The 19267-nt window shown below is 46.6% G+C and overlaps 1 protein-coding gene across 1 annotated transcript; it reads right to left on the reverse strand.

The window, feature by feature from the left end:
• Nucleotides 1-8477: 8477 nt before the first annotated feature.
• Nucleotides 8478-9569, reverse strand: LOC139322756 (G-protein coupled receptor 12-like). Its single transcript, XM_070951963.1, has one exon. It carries the CDS (start codon nucleotides 9567-9569, stop codon nucleotides 8478-8480), a length of 1092 nt encoding a protein of 363 aa, XP_070808064.1.
• Nucleotides 9570-19267: the final 9698 nt, after the last annotated feature.

The following is a 19267-nucleotide window of genomic DNA, read 5'->3' on the forward strand; positions in this document are numbered from 1 at the left end:
GGTTGGTGCCAAAGAAACAGATGTTCTATCAAACATAGAAGTTTCTATCTATGTTACACTGATTCTAGATGGCTAGTACAAACTCCAGTGATGTCGTGCCATTGTGATGTCATTTGCACAATGATGTCATCACACGTGTGACATCACTTCCCCTCTTTCCCTTCCCTGTGAATGCCTTAAGCTCCTTATAGAAGAGGGCGACCTGAGAGGTTTATTGTTAAGGATACAGAATTTAGGATCTGGGAAAAGAAGAAAAGGGAAGGATCAGGGCAAAATCAGATCAATAGATTTGATCAATTTTTTATATTTGATTTAAATATATTTTGATTAAAATGAAGCAAGTACCATTTTCAGATTTCTTCTCTATCTGCCACATTAAAAATGATTGTGATCAGCAATTTTAGGAAAGGCCTCCAGTGGTCTTGGGCATTTCTCCTCTGACCCAAGCTTAGCTTTGAGGGATGGATGAGAAATAGTGATGCAACCAATTGATGGGAGCACTGCTAGACTTGTATCCTGCATCTGAGCTCTCCAGTTTGATTTTCTGATAGGTAGGTCCCACCATCCTTTGGCTCTAGGGAAGAGTCAGAGGGCTACAGGACTCCAACAAGAAAACCACCAGCACATGCCTGTTCTTTGAACTGCTGGGATTATTGTTTGGAGAAGAGAGTGACGGGGCATCAGATCTGGATACAAATGCCTGGCACTGTCCTAGATTTTGAAATCAGTTGATGTTAGTAGACCAGTTGCATGCTATTCCTCATAATGAACCTAGTTTTAAAACACTTCCTTAGGCAGAACAATTTGAAGAGGAAACACTGTTTTCCTTCCTCTTTCTGCAAGGATGGATAGATGGATGGATTCATCCTTTCTACATCTGGATCTTAGCTGTTTCCCCTGACACGTGGGTTGAACTTTGCTGGCCCAAAGTCTTGGCTGCTCAGCACATACTTCAATGCAACTCATGAGCACCTCTGGGATAAAGTCCCAAGGGCACTTTTGGAGAATAAAAGGATTGCACAAAGTGAAGCAGCCAAAAGCTGCAAAATGTCCCAACCCTAGGACACAGTGGAAAAGCCATGGAGATGTTTGATGTGGTGATTGACCAACCAGCCTTTGGGGAACATCAGAAGTTACTGTTTGCTACATGCTCTAATAACAGGACATAGTGGTTACATTTCCACTTTCTAACATTTTGAATGAAATGGCTCAACTAAACTAATGTTCAAGTTATCTCCCTTGTTCCTCAGTATGATATTACTCAGGGTGGACAGTGTCCTGGGATGGGGGTCTACAACCAGGTCTATAACTAGCTGAAAGTCATAGTTGATATTACCAGAATGAGGATTGGGTCACAGGAAGGATCAGGAACCAGGTATATGTTTGGAAGGAGAGCCCTTAAGAGCAACTCTGAACGGGAGGTATTTCCAATCTTCCAAAACCCTCAATGGCTTTAAATACCAGTGCCAACATTTGTTGGCAAAATAACTAAATTTCATTGACAAGATGTTTGTGGCCATTTGGGGCTATGGGGTGCCTGGGTTTCTTTGAAGGAAGGAAGAACTGAGCTCCTAGAGAATCCCTACTGATATTTCCACTCTTGTTTTGAGAAATAAAACTGATGTACAACCAAAAGTGATACAAAGGGCACTTCTGCTTATTCTAACTTCCTGAACTTCTACAGACTCTGATAAGGTCCAATGTATCCGAGCTATAGATCTGTTCTTTCACTCAGAGCAGTGTTTTCCAACCTTGGCAAGTTTAAGATGGGTGACTTCGACTCCCAGAAGTCCCCACTTCCTAAACTTCCCTAAGTTGAGAAACACTGAGTCACAAGGAAGATGTGAAGTCCAACAACATCTGAGGGCTGCAGGTTCTCCCAGCTTGACTTCATTTATTTCCAGCAACAATCATTCAGGTATCTCCCATATGGGGTAGGACATCAAGATTTAATGTATCTATTATCTAATAGTTTGTTGACATGAAGTAGGGAGTCTCCATGTATTTTTCATACTTAAATCGCTACTAAAATCTACTTTCAATGTGGATGAATGTGACACCAACAAAGCAAGTGAGCCAAGTTCATATTTCTTCTGCTGGTGTCATGGATTATAGTACATTTAAAAAGAAAAAGTTATATTATTTGATTTCTCTTCAACTGGTGGGAAACGGGTAAATCTTGCCATGTGGAGGTTTGCACATTGCTTCTAAGTATTTGATTTCACACTCTTCTAAAGCTGACGAATTGCAGTAGCCGAAAGTGCCGTCTGCTGTGTACTGGAGTGCTGTTCTAACTACGTGCATTTAGTCAGTAGGTCAGTAGATGTCTGCCACTTGTATCTATCTATCTATCTGCCGTACAGAGTTTTGCTATTTGTAAAGCAGCTGTTCCCAGCCTCGTGGGTTCTGCTTGACTCAACACTGACCAAACAGGACCAAACTGTATGGTTCCAGATGGATTTTCTTTTTCTTTTTTCTTTTCCTGCCTGTAGAAAAAAAAAAAAAAAACAATCCAGCCAAAACCCTATTTCAACAGCCGAAAGCTGCTAGTAAACAATTATGGTTTTTTTCATTGTTTTCTCCCCGGGAAATGTTGTGCAAAATAAATCCAAGCTGTTGACACTTTATGCATGTTGGTAACAATAACAATAAAGAAAATTAAAATTTTAAGAGTATTTATTTCCTGTGGTTGTTGATCTCCCTGGGGTTTTTTTTTGCAGTGGAAATCAAGCTGTGTGAGAGACGGGGGGCTGGGAGGGAGGAGGAATAGAAGCAGGAGGAGGAGAAGGGAAAAATAAGTTGGCTTTCTGATTTTGCTGGTTTATCAAAACTTGGCAAGTGTCAGGACGGGGCATGAAAAGTCGAGATGGGGAAGAAGTGGAGACAATGCCTTATGAGAGGTTGAGGAACATCACCCACCAATTAAAAGTGGGGTACAGCAGGAACAGCCCAAGAGGAAAAGCTTCTGGAAATTGAGCTTCTCCCCAGGTTGTGTTAAGTATAGACTCGGAAGGCTTAGCATGGACTACTAAGGCATAGTGTATGATCAAGAGTTCTTCTCTAGTGACTTAAACCCAAACATTGCAATGTGCCAATAACAGTAATGACAACAGGCTTCGTATCCTGCATTGTAACAATGGCCATGGGTGACGCCCTAAAACTGCTGAAAGTCAGTTTTGGGGAAATGACTGAATGGTTAGCAGAAGTCATTTCTCCATTATAAGTGGACAATTTTAAACACACCCTTTTTCCCCAGTGTGGCTTTCAATTCCTTGCCTTAGTATCTTTTAGTGCTGCTCTGCTCAGAGAGCCACAAACTGGACCTCTGGATTATTTTATCCATTATCCTAGGACCATCTCATCACGTCTGCTCCTGGGGCTCGGTCTCTGCCCAAATAATCCTGAGGATTTGGCTACAATGCAGAGAAAGTCCTTACATCATTTTGGGTAATGGAACAGAAAATGGAACAGCAGCTCAGAGATGAAACTTGGAGCAAAGATCTCCAGCAGGTATGGTCCAACTGCTGTTGATGAGTCATAATCTGGTCTTCAGCACAACAGATCCCAAGAAGGTTCTCCACCATCTGCTCATCTGCTATGGCAACACTTCCCCTTAAGCTTCTCACCCTCGTTTCCAGCTTCAGCTAGAAGCACCAGGAATGGAAGTGAAAATATTTTGACAAAGCACTAACCCAAGCAGCTCAATCCCAGTTTACAAAACAATATCTAGAAGATATGTATGTGGAGTGGGGGGAGAGAATGGGATAAATTGCTCAAGACTGGCCCATTTTGTTCAGAGGCTAAGACAAAATCAATGATTTATTCTAGAACTTGGAGTGAAGCAGATGGAAATTTCAGTTTTATTCTAAACCAGCTCTTTTGAACTTGGAACCTTCTGAGGTTCAGGGCATCTGTGTGGGGGTGGCCAAGAATGTCAAGAGACCAGTTGTGACCACATGACTGAATCCCTGGAGGTTTTACTGGGATGTTTGCACATCTCTGGAGAGTTTAGATAGATGGTGAATGGCAGTGGTCCCCAGCCTTTTTGGCACTAGGGACCAGTTTTGTGGAAGACAATTTTTCCAAGGACCGGAGGGTGGGGGGAGGAAGGAAGAGATGGGCAGCAAAACTAGATCCTATGCATGCACAGTTTTGCTTGTCCGCTGTTCACCTCCAGCTATGCGGCCTGGTTCCTAACAGGCCACGGACCGAAACTGGTCTGTAACTGAGGAGTTGGGGGACCCCTGGTGGATGAATCAGAGTCAGATCCTGTGCCAGCTTTTAGAACAGGAAGCAAATCTGAAATAGTGGTCAAATAGCAACATCTCAAGATGCAAGTCTAACTTTATATGATGCAGTTAATGATCCCATTTCCTTGGTCACCATAGCAGGCCAAGCTAAAAATGTGGTTGGCTAGTTGGTTGAGCAGCCTATCATCCGAATACAATAGAAGAGAATATTTGTAAATGAACTGTCTGTGGTCCTTGGTGCTCTTTGAGCTTGGTCTTTTTCTTGCAGATGTTTCATTACCCAAACTAGGTATAAAATCGTCAGTACTCCTGATTGCATTGATGAGGTTACCTAGTTGAGTAATGAAACATCTGTGAGAAAACAACCAAGCAGAGAGAGCACCAAGGTCTCCACATCTGAACATAACCAGGACTTTTGCCCACAGTGAGTCTATACCTAAATGAGACAACAACCAAACATCCTTTTGGCACTTTCTAGGGACAATGCCCAGAATTTAATCTCTCTTTTTCAATTTTATTTGTCAAAATAACTTTTAAGTATTCCTGGACAATTCACAAACATTGTATGTACAGTAATAAAAATAATTTACTCTCAACAGACAAATGTATAATAGTATACACCATAGAGTTGCAGTGCAATGAAGAGCATTGATTTCTTGTGTCTTTCCTCTGGCTCTCTCCCCCCACCCCACCCCAATAGTCCATAAAGTGCATTGCAAGGCCTTGGGTCAACCAGCATGGAATGGTAGCTAGCAAGTGGTGCATTTCTGATCCCTTTGGGGAATCCGTGTGCACATCTCCCTTCAACAAGGAGCACTGAAGCGAGGTGGGGGTGGACATTGACTTGCCTGCAGCTTGGCTTCTCCAGGGCCCCTCCCAAGGCAGCAAGGACAGAAACGGCAGAACCACATTCTTCTGCCCAGACTTTCCAGAAGTGGTAGGTTTTTATGTAAATGGTATGGTAGCTTTCTCTCTTTTCCCAGATGCCTGGGATAGTCACTCTCAAAATTGAGGTGTCCTGGTCCCCAAGAGATGCCTGATAAACTGTGGAGGAGAGGGCCAAGGAGGAGGAAGGAAAGAGAATCTGGTTGGGTTTTGAACACCACTGTAAGGGTGGGCAGGTCATTGACATATACAAAATAGACATCCTTTCAGAAACACACAAAAAATATAAAGCAATGAAGATCTGCTTCTATGACAAAATTCAACTTCAGTTTGCTGTTTCTTTACTTTTTTGGCAGGGTAACTTTCAGCTTTTCAAACTGGGTGCTGAGCTATAAACCTTCTAACCTGAATGCTGGCTAGACCTGATGGGAATTGTGATCCAACACATTTGGAGAGCAATAGGACAAGCACTTTGAGCTAGGGTAGTGCACTCCACCACTACTGAGCATGCTTAGTTCACTTTTTAAAATTACTCTTGTTTAGATTTTGAAAATCTGCAAAGCTCAGCGTTTCCCTTGAGCTGATACCTTCTCTCCCTTCTTTTACTCCTATTGTCCCCTATTGATTAAGGAAGGAAAATCAGAGGCTATTTCTGTAGAGCAAGAAATTTAGAGATTTAGAGAGATTTAGTGCAGAGAAAACGCAACTTTCAGGTTGTGTTTGCAAAAAATTGTAAAATATGAAGTTTTGTACCACACACATGAAATTGCACAACCACCACTAGTCACATTTCGGGAGGGCATGTGGAATGATCTTGGGAGACAGGAGGAAGGCCTGCTGCCTATTAGAGGAGGAGGGGAAAACACTTCCAGTCTTGCAAGTTTTGAGAAGGTCCGGAGAAAAAGTACAGCAGGAATGTTAGCATTTTTTCAAATTGTAAGGTTATATTAAATAGAATCTTGCAAGACCGAAAGCATTTCTCTTTTCCTCTTCTTTTAGTCTCTGGAAAACTAGGGAAGGTCCCTTAGGAAATGCTTCCTGTGTTTTTTTCCCAACCTGCAGATTAAGCTGCCTCTTATCAACCATTTGCCTGGGCAATATGTCCTCCTCCTGTCTGCCAAGGTCATTCCCACACACCCTCACAGAATGTAATAAGTGACAGGTTTATACAGTATATCAGTAATGGGATTCTTCAGTAACCCTGTTACAACTAACTTGGCCCTAACAAGGACTGCTTGTAGCAATAGCAATAGCATTTAGATGTATACACTGTTTTACAGTGCTTTACAGCCCTCTCTAAGCAGTTTACAGAATCAGCCTATTGCCCCCAGCAATTTGGGTCTGCATTTTACCCACTTTGGAAGGATGGAAGGCTGAGTCAGCCTTGCGCCTGGTGAGAATCGAACTGCCAAATTGCAGGCAGCCGGCAGGCAGCAGAAGTAGGCTGCAGTACTGCATGCTAATCACTGTGCCGCCATGGCTCTTGTACTGATTTACAGCATCTCCAACAATCATTATACTGAAATAACGGTACTGAAGATAGGTGGCAAGTGGTTGTAATGATGGTTGGGTGACACCATGAGAAACTTTGAATCGCTAATGAGGAAATGGCTGCAAATTCACTGAAATATTATTTTCCCCACCATTGTCTCTTTATGAAATGGCCCCAAGGCATCCCTTTCCACAGTCAAAATAAAACCAAAGACAAGGGGGCAATTTGCTAATTTCACATTCCAGAGAAAATAGATTTGAGCAAAACATGCTCTTCAGACGTGTTACACACATACATTTGTGTTGACAGAACATGCTGGCTAAGTTGAAGGTCCCTCTTTTTCCAAGTGCCTGTTGGGACTTAAATCAAGCTGACAGTTTAAAAGAGGAATGGCCCTCCCTTGAATCAGAATAGCAGACGGGGATGATGGGCAGAGTAGTTAAGAAGTCATACCAACTACTTGTGGTTTCCGGGTTCTCCCCTTTGCTTTCATTGTAAGACAGCCTCCTTTGCCCCCTGCCTTTATCTCAAAAGTACCTCCAAATACAAAGGGGGTTGCCTTAGTCTCACATAGTGAGACATTATGAATTTAAAGTGCTTTTAGGCCTGTAGCTCCCTAGATGGGTTTGCACTGTTGGAAATGGGGGGAGGAGTTCCTCAACAGACCTTCTCCCCCACCCATGAATTACACAACCTTCTTGAGAGGCGGAGGCAATACTGAAAGATGGGGGGGGTTCCTCTGTCTTTGCCCCGCGTTCTACCTGGGCTGACATGCGCAATAGACGCTCCCCCCCCCAATCACGTTTCCCCCATAAAAACGGGACTCGCGGGGGCGCCTTCGGAGGCCTCCTGCGGCTCCTGCGGCTCCTGCTGCTTGCAGGGAGCTGTCCGACGCCGGAGGTGCTGAAGCGGGATGGCGAGGAGCCATTTTGGCTGGCTCCAGTCATCCCAGCCCAACTCAGCTCGTCGTCATCGCACGTGAGCCTGTGGGCTGAGTGCGTATGTGTGTGTGTGTGTCTGCGTTTTGAAAGGTGGTTTCGATATTGCATAGCAGAGAAAAATCCGATCGGAGTAAACAAAAAAAAAAAGGGGGGGGGAGGAGGGACGTCCCTGTTAAACGGCCTACGCTTTCCCCACGGCGGTATTCCGTGCGAAGGAGTCCGCTACAGTGAGCATTTAAATCTTACATTCCAGCTCAAGTCGGAACGGTGCAGCTGATGGGCTGCTTGGGCCGCATTTTCACCCACAAACCACACATACTCCAGCCCCCAAAACTGGGCTTATGTGAAAGAGGGGCAAGACCCCACCACCCAGCCTGCTCCCGCCTTTATTGCCTTTCTCCCCTCAATTCCCCATCCTGAAGGCAGATCTCACAAGAACTGTTAATCATCCCTCCTGCCAATAAAAGAACACTTTAAAAAAAAAATCAAATCAGGATCCATTCGGTCCCTCCACCCCGCCCACTCCTGAGATCCAGGTTTTACACTAAAGGCGAAGGGACTTTAGAATGAATCAAGAAAAGGCCTTAAGGGCAAAGACCCTCGTTTTGCAATTACTCTCCACTGAATCCGTCGCGGACGGCGCTTTGGCCAACTTGCCGCCTCCTCCTTTGGCAGGGAGCCCCCCGGCCAAAGTCGGACGCCTCTTGCCTCTGTTTTAGCAAAATCAGATATGAGAAAATAACTGTCTGGAATTGCTTTCCTCTCGACCTCGGGTTTCGTTGCCCAGAAAGTCGGCTGTCGCGTGTTTCTGCTCTGGGTTTTCTTTCCTTCCTCCCGCAGAGAATCCAGAAGGAAACGGGGGTGGGGCGGCAGTGGAGGGGAGGGGGCTGCCTCTGGGCCAGCCCACCTCTACACATCGCTGGACGTCCTGGGTCGGGAGGCGAAGCCGGCCGGGATGCAGCCGCAGCAAGCCAGCCACAGAGACTTCTGGATCTCGGGGTTGCGGAAAGCATAGACGATGGGGTTGAGGAGCGAGTGGCAGGCGGCCGGCAGGGCCAAGGAGTAGGTGTAGACGGCCGGGTAGGAGGCGTCGGCCACCAGGGAGTAGATGGCGAAGGGCACCCAGCAGAGGGCGAAGGTGCCCAGGATGAGCGAGAGCGTGGAGAGGCCCTTGCGCGTGGAGGTGGCCTGCGCGCTGGCGATGAACTGGTGCTGGACGGCGATCTGCTGGGCGTGCCGGCAGGCGATGCGGCAGATCTGCCCGTAGAGCTGCAGCATCAGGGCGAAGAGGAGCAGGAAGGCCACGGCCAGCACGGCGGCGTTGTCCCTGGTGACCGGCCGCAGGACGCTGCAGGCGCTGGGCTGGCGCAGGCAGTTCCAGCCCAGCAGCGGGAGGAGCCCGACGGCCAGGCAGGCCAGCCAGAGCAGCAGCAGCGAGGCGGCGGTGAAGGTCCGCGTGCGCTCCGAGTGGTAGGTGAGCGCGTTGGAGAGCGACAGGTAGCGGTCCACGGTGATGGCCAGCAGGCTGCAGACCGAGGCCGAGAAGGCGGCCAGCAGCAGCCCCGCCGCGCTCAGCGTGGCCGCTTCGCTGGGCGGCTGCACCAGGTACTGCACGCTGAAGTTGACCACCAGCCCCAGCCCGGCCAGCAGGTCCGCCAGCGCCAGGCTGCCGATCAGCAGGAAAGGCGGCGCCCGCAGGCCGGGCGCGTAGAAGAGCACGGCCAGCACCAGCGCGTTCTCGCCCGCCATCACCGTCCCGGTGGCGCACAGCGCGATGTCCCAGGGGCTCACCGCGCCCGCCACGGCCAGGGCTGCGGCCTCCTCTCCGGCCGCGGTGGCGGCGGGCGGCAGGGCGGCGGCCGAGAGCCGGGTGGGCGGCCAGAGGCTGGCCAGCGGCAGCGAAGAGGCGTTGAAGAGCACCAGGAGCCGCTGCTGCTGGTGCTGCTGCTGGCGGAACTGCTCCTCCATGGCGGCGGCGGCGGCGGCCGGGTTGGGGAACATCGCTGCGGGAGGAAGAAGGCCGCGAGAGTCAGAGGGAGGAGGGGAAGAGGGAGCCTAAACGCCCCGGCCATCTCCGGGCTCTCTGCGCCTCGTCCCCTCCGACATCGCCCGCAATGGCAGGCCGAAGCCGCCTCCTGGCTTGAGCACGGGGCTGGACTAGAAGACCTCAAGGTCCCTTCCAACTGTGTGATTCTGTTAAACCCCCCCCCCCCCAGCTCCTTCCCTTGGATCTTTTGCCTTCCAGGTCCTGCGGGGAGGGGTCCTTAAGGAGCCCGTTTTCTACATTGTGATCCGCTCCCTTTTCCTTCACCAGAAGGCAAATTTTGCCCTGGGAACAAGTTCTCCTCCTTTTCCTCTTCCTTTCTTCCTTGGCTTTCCTCCCCTACCGCCCCCTCCCCCCGCGAAGTGATGGATCACTACATGTCTGGGAGGCTGGGATATCTAGTGCAATACTCGGGGAGAGTTGGGGGAGCAGGTATTTCCCCTCCCCCGGAGGATGCAGAGGCGGTGACATCATCACCAGCTCCGTTTCTAGCTGCAGCCGAAGGGCAGGCAAAGCATCCCACGATGGCCAAGAGCTCCTCGCTGGCTTTCTCCCGAGTTCGGAGCCTAAATCTTGGGTTCAATTTCTTGAATCTGAAGCTGGCGCTTCCCGGGGGCTGGAGGGAGCCTCAGCCTCCTCGCCCCCCCCCCCGCCGCTCTTCCTAAAGCCCGTCCTCCCTACTGAGGCGCGGCGGCGGCTGGAGCGCGGTCGCTGCAAAGGAGCGGCTCTCCTCCCTTCGGATCTACAGCACGGAAAGCGCCGCGTCCGCTCCACCACTGCGGCTGCCGTCCCCTGCCCCGCCTGAGTCTCCGCTGCTGCAACAGACCCCTTGGAAAGCAGGTTTCCTGCCCCGAGAGGCCGCCCGCCCTCGCCCCCAGCCGCTCGGAAGGAGACGCGCTGCTGCCTCTCCCTCCGGCGCCCCATTTCAGGGTCTTTGCCGCCCCCCCCCCTCCACGCAATCCGCGGGTCCTCTGAGAGGGGGGCGGCCCGGGACCAGGCGGCTCGCGCGGAGGCAACGACTGGCGGGCGGGCGAGGCGGCTTTGGCTGGGCGGCTGGTGGGGCAGTGAGAAAGTCCGGAGAAAGGCCAGCCTTCCCTCCTGCCCCACACGCTCCCCTCCACCCGCTAGCCAAACGGCCCCGGCGGACCGGGCTCTCCCTTCGCCGGCGCGCAGGGGAAATGGCCCTCCACCCGGCGGCGCTTGTGCAGGGATGATGCCCGCACAAGGCTGGCCCGGGGCGGCCGCTGGGCAGTCTTCCTTCGGGTCCGGGGAGCGAGGGAGGGGCGCTTGCGACGGGCAATCCCCTTTTTACCTGGACGGTCTCGGGTCCGGCTTGCTTCCCCGCGCCCCGCTGGCTCAGTCTGGGGCGCAAGCGGCGCGTCCTTCCCGGGCGAGCATGGCCGGCGAGACTGGCACTGGCGGATGGCTGGCAGCCCGCAGCTCTGAATATTCTTCGCCCTTTGGGTTGCTGATCAATCTCCCCTCTGACGTCAAAAGTCTCCGCTTCTATTCATGAGCGGCTCCGAGGCTGTGAATCAGCGGCGCCCGTGATCAGAATAGCAAGCAGGGCGCCTGGCTCGCTCGCCCCCCGCCCGCGCCTTCGAGGTGGACCCAGATGCTCCGGCGTAAGAAGCGAAGCCCCGCCCGGCCCTCTCTGGAATCCCATTCATAACCTGGCTGGGACGCGCCCCCCCTCCCCCCTTCTCCAAGGTCAGCTATGCCAGGCTGGCTTCCTGGAAAACTCGGCCAAAACTGGCCAGGCTGGAATGATCCGCAAGAGAAGCCGTCTGTTGGTTTGTTGGTTTGTTGGTTTGTTGGTTTGTTGGTTTGTTGGTTTGTTGGTTTGTTGGTTTGTTGGTTTGTTGGTTTGTTGGTTTGTTGGTTTGTTGGTTTGAGCCTTTATAAAGCCGCCCATCTTATAACCAACTCTGGGCGGCTCTCCTGGTGAGAATGTGCGGTTGATGCCTCCAGTCCGGCGGGAGTGGAGGAGGACTGGGGTTGTTGGGAAGGGAGGAAGCTGCCGCCAGCCTTCTCTGGGAAAAGGAGAGTGATTCAAGGGTATTTGGCTTCTTGTTCGGCTTCCCCTGTCCCGGTCTCCATCGGCCGATTCCAAGGAAACCCCGCGGGAAGCTCAGGTGCGTCAAGCTACAAAATTCCCAGGCAGGAAAAAGTAACTTTGAGGCAAGGCAATCGCGTCTTCTTGCAGGCCGTCTGTGGAAGCCCAAAGGTAGAGATGTAGTAAACTTGTATCTTTCGTGGAGCAATTTCCTCTCCCCCGGACAAATAATTTGAATTAACTTGCGGGATGGGAAAGAATATATGTGTGTGTGGTTAAGAAAATATTTTTGGGAGGATGGAGAAGCATCTGTCTCTCAGTCTATACACGATAAGACATTGATTATATAGGTATAATGTATACTTTGGCGCAAAGAAACCAAACTTTACACACCCAGTGGCTAAACAGGAAAGGGAGACTTTATTGGCACCTGAAAATATGGACCCAGTTTGTGGCTGCTGTAAAAATGCAAAGTCCCTGCTGGAGATCACTAAGAGGGGAGTTGCAAAACAGCTCACTAAGTTTCTCCTGGCATGATCTGTGCAGATCCAGTCACCAGAAAGGGAGATCTGTTGATCTGGAAAATGATTAATGAATTGGAATCAGTTCATCTCATTCTGCTTCTTGATGTTTGTTTATTCATGTCAGAAGCATCACAATTAAAATCAGGCATACTATATGATATAAAATATAAAAATACAAAATTGAAATATGTAAAGTTAAACAGATTTTGCCCAGAAACTACCAACATTAATTGCGTTCTGTCATGGTGCTATGAGGTCTCAAATGTGCACTGATCAGGGTACAAAGGGCAGGTACTGTATATATGTGTGTGTTGTTGTATGCATGTCACCACAACCGTAAAAGGCAGACACAACTGGACAGTCCCATTTGTTTAAAGTGCTTCTGGATACCCCTATACAATCTATTCAATGATTTCCATACTTCTTGAAGTAGCTGTAGAATGAAGAAATAATGAGGAAAAAAATAGGGAGCAACCAAAAAGGATTTGGAACAGCCAAAGAATAACGAGAAAAGAAGATGGAGCGTAGTTTGAAGATGGAGAAAGGATGAGTCAAGGTTGTGTATTGTCACAGGATCTGTTTGACTTACATGTTGAACTACTAGGCTAGGAAGAGCAGAAATTTGGGAGAAGCATCAAACCATGTGAGATATGCTGATAGGACCACTTTGGTGGTTGGGTCCAGTGAAAAGGGATCCTTTCTTGAAGATCAAATGAAGGCTAAAGTTGGTCCACTGCCTTAAAAAACAAAACAAAGGGCATAAAATTTTATCAGTGTGCAAAGTCAACCCAATGCAAATGATCAGAGAACAAATGGAAAAAGTGGCACCTAAAATGTACAGCAGGAGTGTCCACCCTTGACAACTTTAAGACCTGTGGACTTCAACTCCCAAAATTCTGGGACTTGAAGTCCACAAGTCTTAAAATTGAGAAGGGTAAACACCCTGATCTACAGGAAAAGTGACTATAGTCAGGAAATAGAAAGCCATCTGCCATATGAAAGAGAAGTCAAAATATTGAAATATGGATACCTCAAACTAACAACAATGGAATATATTGTCAAGAGTATGAATTCTCACATTGAAAGATGGGAGAGCAGAAAGGCTGAATGAAGAAAAGCTCATGGCTTTGAATGGTTGGAGGTACCTTGGACAGCAACAACAATGTTCAATAGCTGATGAAATAAAATCAGTCTGTATGGTGGTAGCTCATTGGAAAAATCACAAGTAGTAAAAAAAAAAGGAGGCAAACAGAAGACAAAGAGACTAGATGCCATCAATGGTGACTCAACAACAGGAGCTTGGAGAAACTCAGAGTAGCTGTAACTCACAAGAAAACCTCTCCCAACCGAGAACCAACACTTGATGGAACCAACGGAGGAGCTGGTGCCTGGGTCTGGCAAAAGCTGGGAAGTATGGAAATCACTGAATAGACTGTGCATGGGTACAACAAGATCTGGAGACACTCTGAACAAATGGGGCTATCTGGTGCCTTTGCGATTGTGGTGACATGCAGACAACAACACATATGTATATCTGCCCTTTGTGTCTTGATCAGTGCACACTTGATTTCATGGCACATGACAGAATGCAATTAAGGCTGCTAGTTTCTGGGGCAAGATCTGTTTAATTTTTACATATTTTAAACGTTGTATTTTATATTTTAAAAGTTATGTCATATAGCATGCCTTATTTTAATTGTGATGCTTCTGATGCGAATAAATGAAAATTTATTGATTTAGTGGCAGTTTATTGATTGATTAGTCTTGTGACCTTATCAATAAAATAAAAATAAAATAATAAAGTAAAATAAAGTCATGAAAACTGAACCACAATATTTTGATGGCTGTTTTCAATTCTAGTCAGCATTCTTTAAATCCCAGTTGCCTGGGAGGAAAAAAAAAGGAAGAAAGGGATAACCTTCCTTTCTCAACAGGATTCTGAGCTTCTTGGATGCATCCAACTGATTCATTTTCGGAAGGCTGATCAGATGGGCTCCTGGTCTCACCCAGCCTCAGGCCCTTTCTCTTGTTCTTAACCAAACATTGAATCCTGAACCAATATATAATTTTAAACAATTATATATTCCTAAATCTATAGTGGGAATAGATGTCTCGGGACAACAAAGGTTTTAATAAATAACTTGGGTATTTGATTTTTTTTTTTAAAGGTAAAAGAGACATTTTAAAAAGGGGGAAATGGAAGAATTTTCCACTTCAGGCTCTTGGCTGGATTTCATGAGAAACTTGCAAAATACAAATAATCTTTTATTAGTACAGAAGGGTGTTGCAGGCCCTTCCCACATTTCCTCAGAAAGAAGCAAGGAAATATTGGAAAGGTCTCAATTTGTATATATTCCAGCTATTTATGTCCCTCTTCCTCCTCCTCCTCCTCCTCCTCCTCTCCAAGTGATGTGATATGCTGCACAAAAATAGTTATGAATGGAAAAAGAAAGAAGGAGAACTACTGACATCATCCAGGTTGTAGCACCTGGGAAACCATTTTATACCTCCAAATAGGGGTCTTAAGGTCTCTGAGGTTTAGCATAGCTCTTTTGCCTTTTAAATCTTCCATCTTTAAGTTCATTTTAAAACTTACCCTCATTTCATTGCATCACCAGCCATATTGTAGTATTTAGAGGCTGGGGAAAATAGAATTTTGTTTTATCTGCAAGAGTTTTTGAATTTGACCTTTTTATTTAATTAAAATTAAGCAAATGAAATGGTGTTTAAAAGCAAGTGAAAGCAAACAAAGAAGAATCAGTCTTAAAATGTGTTTCCCCAACCCAGAAACTTGGTGGCTATGTTTAAAAACCATATACTTCTGTTCATGAATATTCAAAGGCTTTCAACTCTGTGTGCAATGCTACACATGTCTTTAATTTTAGCATATTTAACCTGCTTGCATAAGAAAGCAGGTTGCTAGTAACTTCATATTTTGGAGGGATTGGAACCAACATCAATTTCTTTTTTCATATCTTCACAATTCCTATAAATAGAATTCTAGAGCACATTTCAGATTTTTAGACTGGAATGGGATTCTGCATTTTCTCTCAAAGGTACCACACAGTGCATAAGCAGTTCTGTATATCCAATATTTAAAGAATTCAGAAGACTGAAAATGATAGCCAATTAGCTGTTAGACATACACTTTTATGCACCATCACATACAATTTTGAATCCAGACTCCTGGAGCTAGATTTGAAGGACTATCAAGAAACAGTCAATATGGACTGAAATAAGTCACTTCTAAGCAACTGGCAAGAAAGAGGAGTAACAAGTAGCAATGAAATCATAAGTGATCGTAAGTATTATATATTGCAATACCGAAATGCATAGTAATATTGCAGGTTGCAGGAATTGGGTCTGTCTAGTTTAGTGAAAAGAAGGACTAGGGGAGACGTGATAGCAGTGTCCTAGTATTTGAGGGGCTGCTACAAACAGGAGGGGGTCAATTTATTTTCTAAAAAAGCACCAGAAGGCAGAACAAGAAGCAACAGATGGAAACTAATCAAGGAGAGAAGCAACCTGGAATTAAGGAGAAACTTCCTGACAGTGAGAACAATTAACCAATAGAACAGGTTGCCTTCAGAAGTTGTGGGAGCTTCATCCCTGGAGACTTTGCAGAAGAGACTGGACAGTCTGGAATGGTAAAGGGTCTCCTACTTGAGCAGGGGGTTGGACCTCCAAGGCTCCTTCCAACTCTGTTATTCTGTATTTCTGCATTTCTGTGTTAATTGTATTACGTGCACAGTGGACTGAAGATCTCTGACAGAAGTAGAGAGTTGATTTATTAGGGAAGACCTACAATCAGTGAGGGTTAGTATTGTCCACCTTTTGAAGGTGAGGAATTAAGAATCAAAATTCCTGACATTTTCAAATCAAATAAAAATCTCTCTTCGAGGGAAGAGAGATCCTGAAGAGGATAGGATCCACCTAATGAGGATAGATGGAGAAGAGATTGTCAGATGGACCTGCTCAGTGTAAGGTGACCTTACTTACTTCTGGACGGAAAGAGATGCCCTCAGATGTGGTGTTCTTGTTGCTCATACAAGTAGTTTAGTATCTGGCACTTTTTGCATTCCAGATAGTCAATGAAAGGTGTTCTCTGACAGTTACTATGAGAGTGTCTGTCAGCCAAAACAAAAATCTGGGCCAAGCAGTCAGTGGACGTGAGGTTATGTGTGTTGGTGTTTTAAGGAGTATATCCAGCTTCTCATCCAAGCTGGCTCTTCTTCTTGTGCCATATCTGTCATCGGACATTGGCGATCATGTTGGCAATTCTATCTTTGTCAACAGCCATATGAAAAAGTGCTGCTGAGTTTTGTCCAAACCAGTCCTAAGGTTTTGCTCTTCTTCTGCCTGGACCTCATTTGCCTTCAATCTTTCCCTGGAGGATTAAGTGAAGGATGCCGTATTTTTCTGGGTGTCGCATCACATGTCCAAAATATTCTAACTTTCGCTTTTTAATGGCTTTGATTATTTCCCTTTGCTTTCCCAGGCGGCTTACTAAAATGTGGAGGCAGCAGGAGAGAACATTTAATGACCACCACACTAGAAATAATATAGTAAAGAAAACAGAACAATGAAAGGAATTAAATAAAATGGAAGCCGTTAACTATGATAAGGTCTTCCAGAGCAGGGGTCTCCAACCTTGGCACTGGCTGGCTGAGGAATTCTGGGAGTTGAAGTCCACAAGTCTGAAAGTCTGAAAGTTGCCAAGGTTGGAGACCCCTGTTCCAGAGGTCAACTCATGATATGTGGGACAATCCACCACCTAGAGGCCTTGAAGACCATCCTTGGAGATTCAATGGCACTCTATCCTGAGAAGTCTTTCAGACCACATGGCGCCTCCTAGTGGTCAATGAGCTGAAATTGAGTGGCAAAGTCCCCACTTTCTTTCCCCACAAAGGAAGACAAAGTCAGGAATTTGTAACTAAATGCCCCTCCCCCTCAATTCAACTATAATAAAATGGGAAGAGGGGGAATTTTGGTTATTTCCCTTCCAGGGATGCTGTCACACCTGCTGGAGAGAGAGAGGAGGAAAGGGGATAAAGAAGGAAGGAAGGAAGGAAGGAAGGAAGGAAGGAAGGAAGGAAGGAAGGAAGGAAGGGGGTCCCAATGCACAACTATTGCTGATCTTTCTTTAGAAGCAAATACAGCTGATGAATTACTGTAAACCAACAAGGTTACTAAGAAACATGAGGGAGTTATTAATAGAATCAGAGAAACCTTAAGATTTGGAGAAATTTAATAAAAAAAGCCATGGCAACATTAGTAGCCCAGTCGTAAGGACTGAATATTCTTGGTGGGGGGAGATAATGGAGGGCCTATCCTGGAAGGGCGATGAAACTCTGACAAACATGGCAGAAGACAATAGTTCCAGCTGATCAGAAGGTTTACTTCAGTTCTGTGGATCTTTACACTTCGACATAAAAAACAAACAAACAAGTGGATCATTCCCCTCAGCTGAAAGTTTACTTTACAATTACAGTACAGTACAAAATGTTAGCTGCAAAAAATCCATTAATATTTTGAATATTGTGGAAGCTGAAAGGGCTACATCCAGCGAATAGATTCAAAACCAGCCCTCCTTTCCAACATCTATGAAAGACAAAACACTGTTTTGAATTTTGCAACTGAAGGAATAAAAAATTGTACAAATGGGTTGTGGGGGAAGCAAGTCACTCAATGAATCTGAATTAGGGCTAAATTTAAATAGGAAATCAAAGGCAAAACCAACAGCATCATAGAGATACGGAGAGAGAGAAATCGAATCAAACAACATTTGATTCATGGCTGCTCTGTTACTGGAATTGCAAAGTGAAGAGGGCATTGGGCTGAAACAGTCCCTGTGAATTAATTTTACCCCATTACACTTCTCTCTCAGACGTTCATGCCGCTTTGGGAAGCATTTACCCCTTATCACGAGAAACCAGATGCGTGGCACTCTCTCTCTTTCCAAGGAGATCACAATGGATGATTGCCATAGCAACAAGTAATTGCCTGTATTCAGTCACTGACTCATCAGACACGATTCTGTTGGAAGTGAAGATGAACTATGACATACAACTCAAAGTTGGCCTTCTTTGGGGGTCTCCAGAAAGGCATTGGATGTTTTTGCTCTTCACCTCTTGACTCCTTGGAGGCAGCAGAATTAGTGAAAAAAAATAAAAAGGACATAGAATCATAGGGCAGGAAGGGACCTTGGAGGTCCCTGCTCATGCAGAAGACACTATACCATTTCAGCCTTAGCAGAAGCAAGAAACAGACTCCTTGTCACAAAAAAACCCTCTTTACTTACCTCTTGTGAATTAATTGCATTCATCCACCAAAAAGTCCAGGCAAGAGTCCTTCAACTGCAACAACAGACCTTATTAGTTCCTTGCGAAAATTCCCAGGCCGTGAGCTCCCAGCGAAAGGCTGCAAATTAAGTTCTGGCAAGCAGTCTTTGATGCACAAAACACAATGAGCAAAATCTTCAGAAATACGAACTGTTGTCTCCAATGACAACCACTCCCCTTTCCTTCTATTTATTCCCCAGCCAGGGAGGGGCCATTCAGCGTCCACGTGTGCCTTGCTTCCCGAGTCGACTCCTTGCCCTCCATTGTTCACCTCTCCTAACTGCTCTGCGCATACGTGTATCTGGAACAGGCCCCAGCTGTTCCTTCTCCTCACTCATATCAGCCTCCAAAGGCAGCTGCCTCTCCGGTGGCTGAGAAATGTCAGACGGCCCTGCCTCTATCTTGAGCATCCAATGCAGAGCATCCATCAGAGCCTTCCCCAGACTCCAGAACTGGCCCAAGTTCCTCCCCAACCTCCTCATTGTCCGAGTCTGGCAGGCCACAACAAAGTGGCTGTCCAGTTTCTTCTTAAAAACCTCCAGTGATGGAGCACCCACAACTTCCAGAGTCAAACTATTCCACTGATTAATTGTTCTCACTGTCGAGAAAGTCCTCCTTATTTCTAGGTTGGGTCTCTCTCTGATGATCTTCCACCAGTACAGTAATTTCTTGTCCTGTCCTCAGGTACTTTGGATAATAAATTGACTCTCTCTTCTTTGTGAAAGCCCCTCAAG

This window comes from Pituophis catenifer, unplaced genomic scaffold (genome assembly GCF_029215685.1).
Source record: "Pituophis catenifer annectens isolate HBS135680 unplaced genomic scaffold, rPitCat1.0.hap2 SCAF_11, whole genome shotgun sequence".
NCBI lineage: Eukaryota > Metazoa > Chordata > Lepidosauria > Squamata > Colubridae > Pituophis > Pituophis catenifer.